A 12184-nucleotide genomic window follows, 5' to 3' on the forward strand; every position below is an offset into this window, starting at 1 on the left:
TTCTCTCACATAAACCAGCCAGTAGTACTTTTTATGAACCAGTAATGATACGAACCAGCCAACCGAACATGCTTTATATGGATAAACTGAGAGGTAGGCTAAGGAATTCATACTGCTGGCAGTTTTATTAACGTTGCTGGTATACGCCGTCCGGTCCGAACGTAGAGGTTGGCGTCTGGAGTGGCCAATGCCGCGTGGTTTGGTCCACCTGCCTACGATACATTTGCCCGACATCTTGTTTCAGCCGTACAAAGTCTCCGTCATTGTTTCAGCCCACTATATGTTCTTGAAGTACAGTCAAATATAGGTCCTGTTTGTTTTGTTAAAAATTCATGACTGAAAGTACTGTTCGCTAATTTATTATAAGAGAAAATACGATTCGTTCGCTGAAATAGTACGGCTCGTAAGAGAAACGAAAAGGGCCATAGTCTTCTCTTTCAAACGATAACAAGGTCCTTGTGATTTTCTTTTAGGGAATTAGACGCAGCCGTTAGCTCTTAAGAGCTAAGGTTAACAAAGTCACTAAATATGTCTCTTGCTCCAACTGACATGTTGCCCACTACTAAAATAACTATATATAATTAAAAATACTCCAATCTAAATGGGTGGATATACACCAGAGACCCCGTTCGCTTCGCTGAAAAAACAAACCGAAACACTGTTCTGACTGGCTTGCTGTGAGAGAAAAACACTCTTCCAGCTGAAAAAACAAGCTGAAAAATACGGATTATAAGAGAAGCGAACTGGACCCAGAAATGCATCAATCATTAATTGTGCATGATTCTAGCTGTTCTAACAAACGTATAGTAACAAAACTTGAAAGAACAAGAAAAAACATCAAGTTTCATGTTTAGGTCCTTTGCAAACATAGAACTTGCATTGATACTCTAGGTTTCTTCCTTCCTAGTTAAGTATTTATTACTGTTAGCGATGTCACCGGACGTCTGGACTCGACCACCAGCTTGTTCGGCAGGCCATAAACGATCATGGATTATTTACTGCTGGTTGATTTGGTATGAGAAAAAATATTATTTCAATTTATAATTACAATCGTATGCGAGCAAGTGAAGACCTCAGTCGCCCCAAGTACACTAGCCACACGCGGGACTGGCCGACTGACTATTCCGAGACGCGACTCCATTATTGACCGATGCACCGTGTGTGTGCCAAGCGGGGAACGATATTGCAACTTGAAGAGATGAGAAAGGATAGACTGATACAGCTGTGTGCTCCCGTGATCAGGAATTCAGGACCCGAGCCCCCATCCGGAACACGTGGTACGGTACCAATAAAATAGGCCAGACTGATCGATTTCTTTACCCGCAGGGATCAGAAAAGAGCCCGAGACTTTCCACTTTCCAGCCCGCCGCCCCGCCCCGCCCTGACCCGGATGTGGAGACCTCGCCACGATAGGGACCACCGGACCAATAGTGTAGTAGCAGTATAATAAGCTCAAAGAGTCCGAAATCAATTCCACCCATGCGCCCAATTCCACCCGCCAAAAGATTGGACGTGACGTTGGCCATATCCAACACGGCAAAGCACCCACAGCATGAGTTAATTAAGACCTGTGCGTGTTTAATTTCACACCAATGCTTCATGCATCCTGCTCGTCCTTGAATTGAACTCGAGGGAGGCCCGACCTGGTCGTTACCCGTAGTCGCAAGCACGTCAGCTTGACGCGGATGCATGTGGATGGATGACTGCCGTATTATCCGCGAGCCCGTCCTGTCCCGGCTCTCGGCTCCGGCCATAAAATACTATCCTGCTGTCTAGACAGCTAAAGATGTTAACAGCTAATAAACAACGATGCTAAGACAATGAACTGATCCATCGTGAGTCCAAGTTCTTCCAAAACCTGGAAAATCATAAAGAATGGCTAAGACACTAAAGGATAAAAGAAGATAAAGAAAATATGTGATGATACCTTTGACACATCAAATTCTGTCACAGGAGATTTCTTATAACCAAGGTCAATTAAGTGACGAAGAAACCTTCGGGCACCAAAAGTCAGTGAGTCCATGTCCTCTGAAGCTACAGCATAAACCTGGCATTCACAACTCAGAATGAAATAAAAAATAAAATTATGCTAAGATACAGGAATTAACTTGGTATACCTGGTGATTTTCACAAAGTGCTGCACGCTGTGCTTCAGCCTCCCCTGGTGCCTGTGGAAGTGATCAGGAAACTTAATTACTTATTATATTTTTTCTCGAACACACGCGAGAGCTATGTGTAATTCCATAAAAAGGTAGAAGCGGTCCAATTACATGCCGGTTCCACGGCTTGGGCTAGCTTTTCAAAGGATTTGTGGTCTTTTACCTTATTACCTACGATTCTATAACAGTACGAGATCACAAAGACCAGGTACCATGCTTGCATTGCTGCCATCAAATCAGAGTACAGAATGTGGTTCAGACAGAAGAATCACACCCGCACCCGATCAAAAAATTGTGTTTTTCTCCGTAATGATAATATCTATATCATGTGTGGGCAGCTATTGATTGCCAAAGTTTACATATCAACGTGTGCAATGCGTAGCAATGGTCTATTTGTACTAGTTAAAGCCCAATCTTAACAGCCAACCTAGAGGGCTGACTCATGAGTTCAACTTGAAATGTAGTCCCTCAGGCCATGTATCTGTGGTGTTTAAAAACTGTATACTATTAGAGATATGTAGAGTCTAGAGATATGTATGTATTTTAAGCATTCCTAATATTCCACCTCGGTCACAAGCTCAAAACAGCCCTCACTAAATTGTCTCCCAAGGCTCAAGCGCTTTAGAGAGGAGCATCGAAGTTTTTCCCTGCATGCTTAATCTGTGCTAAAAATCTCAGGAATGCTAATATACAAGACAGAGGGAATGGCTTAAACCTGTCTGAGAAGCCATACAAATAGTAGTTAACCAAACGCTTAAAGCATCCTAGTGCAAAACCATTCTTTAAGTTCAAAAGATTATCAATATTCTACTGACCCCCCTTGGCACTGGAAGAAGACATCAATAAACGGCAGTAGCTGATCTGTATAGAAAAGTAAAGAAAAAGGAAAAAGTCTACTTAACCCCCCACCTTTCATACTTGTCTACTTCACCCCCAAACTATGAAACCGTCTGTTTTATCCCCCTGAACTTTCTAAAACCGTCTATTTTATCCCTAGACGGTTTTCAGCGGTGGTTTTGCTACAGTAACAACGGGTCTGCTACAACACGGTGGACTTGCTACAGTATCGGTGGTTTTGATTTTTTTTACATTTATTTTCGGTGAATTTTTGAAAAATCATAGTAAATCATAGAAAAATCATAAAATGAAAAATCTAATTTTATTGGACTCCACATGAGTAGATCTACACAGTGAATATATAATACGGTATACTTTAGTACAATTTTTTTTGTAGCTTTAGATTAATTGAAAAAATCCAATTTTGTCTGTAATTAATTAGAATTTATCTATAACTAAGTTATACATAGTCCAATGAGTACAAAATTTTTATTATAGTTCAAGCATACAATAATTAGCGTACCATAAAAATTTCACCACAATTGGACCATAGAAGCTGCAGCTATGAATTATTCCAATTAATTAGCGTACCATAAAAAAAAGAAAAATCAAACCCACCATTACTGTAGCAAAATCGCTGTCAAAAACCGCCCGGGGGGTGTTAAAATAGACGGTTTTGAAAAATTTAGGGGGTAAAACAGACGGTTTCATAGTTGGGGGTGAAGTAGACCATGTATAAAATGTGGGGGAGCTAAGTAGACTTTTTCCTAAAGAAAAACAACTTAACTGACAGATGGACAAAAGCAATAATGATGCCTCAACTACAGGGACGCCCATCAATCTTAACAGCCTCTTGCAGTCATCATTGTGTTTTCTTGTAACCTGGAAAGGGAAGGCAGAAATCACAGTACATGCTCAGAATGACTCCACAAGTTAACAAAACATAGTACTGACACTCTCCGTTCGGATGGTATGGTTCTAGAGAAATTTTGATGGTTTGGAGGAATTCTAAAGAAATTTGTGAGAGAAAAACATTGTTCCAGATGAAAAAAAAGTGGATCAAGCCGGGTTCAAGGTCACGCGAACGGGGCCTCAATTTGCTTAAAAGGCTTAAACCGTTTTGCTAAAGAGACTCCAAATGACATATTTCATGCAAGACTAGAAGGTTGCTTCATCTGATATAAATTCAAGGACACTTTTCATTGCTTATTTCTTGAAAGAGTATGATCGTTACCTTGACAGTTCTTTTACTAAATTTTTCAATTGCATCCTCATCCCCAATCTGTAATGCAGTTGGCACTTCAGAAATCCATCAAAAACAATGAAAAAGATAAACAAGGTCGGTAAGAAAGCTCTAAAACTACATTGAGGACCAACCTCCATAGCTCTGTTAAGATCTTGGGTAGCATCATCCCTCTTCAAGGACCTAAATAATAGCAAATATCAGAAATGTGTGTATTGAGATTTAATAGTGAATATGAGCAAAGAAATAATTTGACGCATACCTTTTTGCAAGCTCCTTTTTCTTCATTTCAGGTGGCTCACCATCAAAAACAAATCTAGCATAAAAGCTCAGCACAGTCAGCAAAAGTAAGCTAACTGCAAATAGTTGACAAGGACCACAGGAATGCAAGAAGCTTACACGGGCTTTATCCCTGCTTCTAACATTCTTACTGTCCGGTTCAACATACCCTGCAGATGACTACACAGTTCACAGAGATGGAAAGTTAAATAAGCTGGATAATGATCAGACCACAGGCCACAGGCGGGGCAAGCAATATTTCTTGCCTTGTGATTTCACCAGCATCATTGGTCAGAAGCTCTGATCCTTTCCTTCCAACCACGATCTGCAGGAATTAAACACATTTATATGAATCAAATGAAAACTAGACAAAAACACTATAGTACTATGACCCAATAAACAGTTAAATACAATAATACAAATGCCTGCACATGTTAATAGCATGAAACTTTGAGAGAACAAAAATTGTGCCGCTCGTAGTATTGCCTCCCCGAGACCCGCATCGAGCTCATCCTCGCCGCCGCACCCGCTTGCCATATCCAGGCTCGTCCTCGCCGGATCAGGCTTCTCCTCGCCGGATCTGGTGGTGGCCACTCGGATCTGGGCTGGTCCTCGCCGGATCGAGCTCATCCTCGCCGGATCTGGTGGTGGGCGCCACCATGTGCTTCATGCGGCCTCCAGCAGCGCGCCGGAGGAGAGAAGGTGAAGGGGACCGCGCCACCAAGTCCCGCCACCGCTGGAGCTCGACGGGAGGCCGCCACCGAGCCACGGCACCGAGCTCCGCCACCATGCCTCCGCTGGGGGGAGGGGACAGGGTCCCGTGCGCCGCTGGCGCAGGAGGAGGGGGACGGGCCCCCGCGCGACTGCCGGCGCTGGAGGAGGGCACCGAGCCCCGCGCGACCGCCGAGAGGCCGCGCCCCAGAAGCCCCGCCACCCTAGGGTGTGCCACCGAGTGCCGCCGCGCGGAGAAGAGGGGGGTGCGACACCGTGCGCCTCCGCTGGAGAGGGAGGTCCCGTCACCGCGTGGGGGAGAGGGAGGGGCGGCGTGGGGGAGAGACGGAGGGGCTCGGAAGAGAGGGAGGGTGCGGCGCGGGGGGAAGGGGGGCTGTCGCGCCGCGCGGGCGGGCGAGGAGCCGCGGCCATCGGCACAACGAGCGAGGGAGAGAGAGAGAGGGAGTTGAGACAGAGAGAGAGAGAGAGGAGGGCAGTAGATATTTTGGATGGGTGTACGTGGGGCATTTGTAGGGGCGGCTAGTCTCGTGGATCCCGAGTACGTCACTATAGGGGCAGTTCCATCATCAGCCGCCTCTAAATTTTTTTTGTTCCGTTACTATAAACCGTTTTTCACGTAGTGGGTATTAGGTGGTGAGAATCCTTCTCTCCAAAAAGAAGTTTTTTTTTCTAAAATACTACTAACTCGCTTAGCTACTGACCGACCGATTACCGAGTGGTACGATGCTGTTGTGCTTTTATACTGGGTCGATTAATTAACGTGCGATGCGCCCAGTGGCGGATGCACGATGCGGGATAAGGGGGGGCTAAAACAATGGAGATGTTATTTGCATGAAGATTTAATGGTGAAATTAAGCTTTTGCTACAGTGATTAGGCTTGAAATCAAGAAATTAGGGGGGGCTGGAGCCCCCCCAGCCCCCCCTGTGGATCCGCCGCTGGATGCGCCGGTTATGCTGCTTCCAGCGACTGTCCGTTCGGTACCGGCACCGTTGACGGCGGCCGGTCGCCGGATGCTGCCAAGTCTCACCTATTGAGAACCAACGAATTCCTTTTTTTCTTTTTTATATGGTTCGGCGTTTGAATGTCAGCGAAGCATAAAGATGGCAACGGGAAATTCCCCGTCGGAGGTTGCCTCCCCATCCCCGTCCCCGCGGGGAGAAAAAATCCCCGTCACCGTCCCCGCCAAAGCTCACGGGGACGATTTCTCCCCCATCCCCGCCCCCGCGAGGGGAAAAATCCCCGTCGGGGATCCCCGTCCCCCTATTTGTTCATTACCATTCAGGTTAATTCATCATCATTCACATGAGTTCATCGACACAATATTAGAGTACACCACGAATCACAATCCAAAAATAGCTAAATAGCAAGAAGCAGGATATTAATCATCACAAAGGTGTAGAACTAGGGTTATTGCTGTTATATATACTCAGAAGACATTGGGCCTTCGTGGGCTGGTTGGGCCAGCAGGAAAGAGAGCAAAGCCTGTATATAAACGGGGCGGGGATGCGGGTATCGGGGACGGGGAATGCTCCCCCAGACCCGTCCCCGCCAAACCCGACGGGGGACGTTTTCTCCCCGTTTAGATCCCCGTGGGGGCATATTTAACTCCATCCCCGTCCCCTAATAGGAGAATTCCCCGCGGGGAATCGGGGATCGAGTCCCGTTGCCATCTTTAGCGAAGCAGCACTGTGTTTGTGCACCGACGCGGCCCCTTGACGAGGGCCGGCGCTGCCCGCTGCCCGCTGTGCGGGCCACAAATGACACAAATGGAAAAGCGGCCCCGCGCACAGCGATAAAACTAGTTAAAAACCGGTCGGGAGTCGAGGCTGCCGCCGGGGGCGTCGCCCCAGATCTGGACGCTCACGGAAGCCGAAAGGCGACGACAAGCCCCTGGAGGCTGGAGCTGAGCTCAGTATAGTAAGCCTAGCCAAGACATTTCAATAAAGTCCTAGGTGAAAGAGAAAGAAAGCACGAGAGAGAAGTGTTGGGCGACGCTGCCGTCGACCGGCTGCTCACGGGCTGCGAGACCACCGGGGCCCACTTGGAATCAATGCAGGCGGCACAGGCGGCCTTTTGGCCTGCGGACGTGAAGAGAGGCGAAGGGAGACTATGCAAAGATGAGTCATCGTGGGTCACACGTAAACTAAAATATATTTTTTGGAATTCGTGAAGTATGTTAGGAGGTGTTTAGTTGTCCCTTCCTAAATTTTAGTCGCTTGTTTCATTGAATATTTGGACACATGCATGAAGTATTAAATATAGACTAATTACAAAATTAATTACATAGTTTGCGACTAATTTGCGAGACGTATCTTTTGTGCCTAATTAGTCCCATGATTTGATAATATTTTAGCTACAGTAAATATACGTTAATGATGAATTAATTAGGCTTAAAAAATTCGTCTCGTGGAGTACTGACGGATTATGTAATTTGTTTTTTTTTATTAGTATCCGAACACCCCATGTAACATCCTCCCGACATATCTCCTAAATTTTAGTAGCCGGATCCAAACACTCCCCTTAGTTATTGTATGACTTGTTCATAAGAACAGTCTAAATATGACATAGTTTGACTATTAGATAAGCTTATTGAGCTTTCTCTAAGGGCTAATGGAGGAACGAGAAATAGAGGAAAAAAAATAAAACACACGAATAAAAAACGAGTGTAGGTAGAAAATAGAAGACTAAACATAAGAATTTTATAGAAATGGGTGCTTGGAACACATGAATATAAGAACATGTTTATTCCTCCGTTCTAGTGAACAAGGGCTTGCTCATCTCTCCATTTACATGTAGGAAAAAATTCCAAGAGCTTGGAGTGAATGTTTTATTTCCTCCATTCCATGAAGGAAAGCAAGCCTTTCCGTAGGAAAGGAAAATTTCATTTCTATGTTTCAAACACCATGTGATGTAAGCAAAACATATGAATTGGATTCCTTTGAAATTTCTATGAAATTCCTCCAATCCAAACAAGCCCTAAAAATGGATACAGGTGAGCTGCCGAACATACTCCCTACGTCCTAAAATAAATGACGTTTTTTACTTTTAGACGTCATGTTTGACCATACATGTTATTTAATTATTATTTTTATTAAATATCATCAACTTTATTATGACTTATTTTATTATTAGAGATACTTTAATAATAATTTATTTATTTTATAATCTAAAAAATAATAAGACGAATAGTTAAATAAGATGTAAAGTAAAAAAACATCACTTATTTTGAGACGGGGACTCTAATAATACTACTGACATGCTTTTGCACGGTCGATCATCTGGTCAATGTGCAAACGCAGCTACATACAGTTGCTGCTCCCAAGTCCTAACCACTATTGTAGAGCAAGTACCATAAGGGGCTACAAGCATGCTAAATATTGAGGTGGAGAAAAGAGAAAAGAAATGGGTTGTAAGTTTAGGGCAGTCCCAATGAAAGAAACTAGTAGTTTCTATAACATAGGATATCGTAAAAAAAAGTACTGCTTTCAACACATGGTTTCTATGAGTAATAACTATTTTATCTTTCTCTCTCCCAACTCTATCTTTCCCTTCAATGGGAGTGCGACACGAGCTCCCTAGAAACTGGTGGTTTCTCCCGAATGGCGATTTCATGGTTTCTTGGTGCATTGGGTCAAGAGTAGACCTGGTTTCTTCATGAAGAAACAATTTCTATGATTTTTGCTCTCTTTCTTCATTAATTACGTTGCCATGTCAGCATTTTGTCTACGTGGCAAGTCATTTAATGAGGATAGAAACCATCATCAATGCGCCATTGGAATTGCCCTTATAGCCGGTTTAGATATAAGAACCCAGAAACTTTATGAGATAGTTAAGTATTTATTACTGTTAGCGACGTCACCGGACGTCTGGACTCGGCCACCAGCCCACGAAGCATCCACTTCCAAGCCACAGCGGCCGACACAGTCGCCCCAAGTACACTAGCCACACGCGGGACTGGCCGACTGACTATTCCGAGACGCGACTCCATTATTGTCCGATGCACCGTGCGTTTGTTGCCATGCGTTCCTCCTCGAGCGAGCGACGACGACGAGAGACAAGACAGCTAGCTCGGTTGCGAGCTGCGCCCGGCGGATCGGAGTTGCCACCCGGGGCGCGTCAAGCAGCGACGACGGGGTGAGCGGGGGCACGTGCGCATCTCAGCGCGGTCAGCGAAGCAGCGTTGTTTAGGGTGCGTTTAGATCAAAATTTTTTTTTTTTGGATTTTTACTCACTGTAGCATTTCGTTTGTATTTGGTAATTAGTGTCTAATTATGGACTAATTAGGTTCAAAAGTTTCATCTCATGATTTCTCGACCAACTGTGTAATTAGTTTTTTTTCGTCTATATTTAGTACTCCATGTATGTGCCGTAAAATTCGATGTGACAGTTACTATGCAAATTTTTTTTTTCAACTAAACGGGCCTTTAATTTTCTTGGCCGCGACCAGACCACGCCCACGCGCCGACGCGATGCGATCCTCGGGCGGCGGACTGGACACCGGTGGAAAAGCAGCGACAGAGGGAGGTGGTCCAAGGTCGGAACGGGCGAAAAATCACGGGAAGTGGAAGGAATGTCGCGAATTGGGGAGTCCTGTTCCTGTGTGGCTGTGCGGCCGGCCGCCCGCGGCATGCGATCGAGCGACGACCAGAAGAAGGTTCTGCTGCGCTCCCTATAAAACTGATGATCTGGTGAGCCTGCCTGCTAACTGCCACGAGTAAAGTACTGTTGCTCGCAGAGACAATTCCGTCCCGTCCGTTGACAGGCGCTGGAAGCTGCCAAGTGGCACCTCCAATCGCCAATGGCTCGTGGCCTGCTCCGCCCTGCGTCGTGCCTCACGAGCTGGAGGGAGTCAAAAAAAAAAACTTGTGGTTTGAATCTTATCTCAAAATAAATATAAACGTGGGTTAGAGATGACCTTTCTAGATAGGATCCACCGATAAAAAAGCACCACATGCAACTAGAAAATCAAAGAATACTCTGGATAGTTCAATTGATTTTGAGCTTTTGTACATGAGGACAAGGATATAGGGGGGCACATGTGTAATTTTACACTTCTACTAATTTGACCATGACAAGTGAAATTTAGATGAAGTATTTCCTACCTTTCCTTCCATGCACCGTCCACAGCGTGCGCTTCCGAGTGACGCCAACAGAAGAGCGAAACGATTCTGGCACTGCTCATCGCACTACATCATGCAATAAATAAAATAGAGAGCGGAACACGTGATAGCCAATCCTCAGAAAATAAAATAATATTTCATCGCCCACCCGTTCACCTCAGTTGGGTCACATCTCACCTGCGCACGCATGGTCCTTCTGTTTTTCATTTATTTAGAGGTGTTTGGTTTTTTAGTCGTTCCTAAAATTTATGTCACATTAAATGTTTAGATACTAAGGAGCATTAAATATAGATTAATTATAAAACCAATTACATAGATGGAGACTAATTTACGAGATGATTTTTTAAGCCTAATTAATCCGTCATTAGCATATGGTTACTGTAGCACCACGTCGTCAAATCATGAACTAATTAAACTTAAAAGATTCGTCTCGTAAATTAATCGTAAGTTGTGTAATTAGTTTTATAATTAATCTATATTTAATATTTCATATATATATCAAACATTCGATATGACAGAAATTTTAGAAGGTACTACGTAAATCAAACGTGCCCTTGTTCTCTTACTTACACGAAGGGATGCCTTCTATGCCTACGTGCCCTGTGATTCTGTGAAGAGCGATGCCACGTGCCCACACCTTACACTGTCCAACGAGAATCACCCAACATACAAGACTTATTTTATATTTAGATAGTACTACATACAAAGAGTTTAATATTTATTTTTTGATCTTCTCCAACAATAGAATCCAAAAAAGAATTCTTACTCATATTTAAGATGTTTCTCTTATAACCAAAAATAAATATCACATATAAATACTCTATTGAAGATTGATATAGTACCATTTAAGACTCATTTTAAATTTAGATATCATCCATTAAAAACAGTGTTAGACCGTTTTTTTCCTTAGCGCTACTGCACCACCGTGGAGGGCTCAGCCTTCTACAGTATCACAGCGATGCCCAAAATCACCGTGTCCACCTGTGAATTCTGGCGCCACTCTTTCTGGCTCGCAATGTTGGGCAGCACTAAGGACAGCTCCAATAATTAGTTTTTAAGCTACTCTAAATATTTTTTTATATTTTAATAAAAGAGAGAGAAAAGTTAGCTCTTAAGGTCTGTTCGTTTGAAATAATCAACCGGCTTATCAATCTACGGTATTTTTCTCTCACAACAAAACAGTTTCAGCCGGCTAAGTTAGCTCTTAGGGTCTGTTCGCTTGAAATAATCAGCCGGCTTATCAATCTACGGTATTTTTCTCTCATAACAAAACAGCTTCAGGCGGCTTATCAGTCAGCTTTAATACCAGCCGAACAGGCCCTTAATCAAGAGCTAAGCTCTTAAACATATTTTAAGGTTATGTGAGAGTGTCATGTGGGTCCATCCATACTAAAAGTTGTGTGCTAAAAGTTAATACTATTGAAGAGGTTGACTTAGAGCTGGTAATTAGCTCTAACCATTACGGGTGCCCTAATGACGTCCATAATGGTGCTAGCTACGTAGTCAGATTACATGGAGGTGAGAGACAAAAGCAAATATTATTTTATATATTCTTATTTTTCTATGTACTATTGGACCCACATGTTCCTCTCTTATATTCTTGGACTACGTGAAATAGATCAGCTATTTGTTCGTTGCTAGTGACTATTATCTTCTACTTTTTTCTTATCCACGTCAGAATAATAAGTTATATAGGTAAGTGTTGGGATGGGACCCACCAAGGAAGTTAATGAGGATGAGTACCAACACATCTCGGTCGCATCCACTCCTGTGCAACCCTAGGATGTTTGGACTTAGGGATTAAAATTTAGGT

General features: G+C 43.8%; 1 protein-coding gene across 1 annotated transcript; it reads right to left on the bottom strand.

The window, feature by feature from the left end:
• Positions 1 to 1588: 1588 nt before the first annotated feature.
• LOC136552497 (flap endonuclease 1-B-like) lies at positions 1589 to 4852 on the bottom strand (the record flags this gene model as incomplete). Its single annotated transcript, XM_066544072.1, has 9 exons — positions 1589 to 1858; positions 1928 to 2047; positions 2118 to 2168; positions 3813 to 3878; positions 4231 to 4278; positions 4374 to 4422; positions 4502 to 4555; positions 4639 to 4698; positions 4785 to 4852. Coding segments are annotated over 9 exons (585 nt in total), but the record flags the coding sequence as incomplete, so codon positions are not given.
• Positions 4853 to 12184: the final 7332 nt, after the last annotated feature.

This window comes from Miscanthus floridulus, chromosome 4 (assembly GCF_019320115.1).
Source record: "Miscanthus floridulus cultivar M001 chromosome 4, ASM1932011v1, whole genome shotgun sequence".
NCBI lineage: Eukaryota > Viridiplantae > Streptophyta > Magnoliopsida > Poales > Poaceae > Miscanthus > Miscanthus floridulus.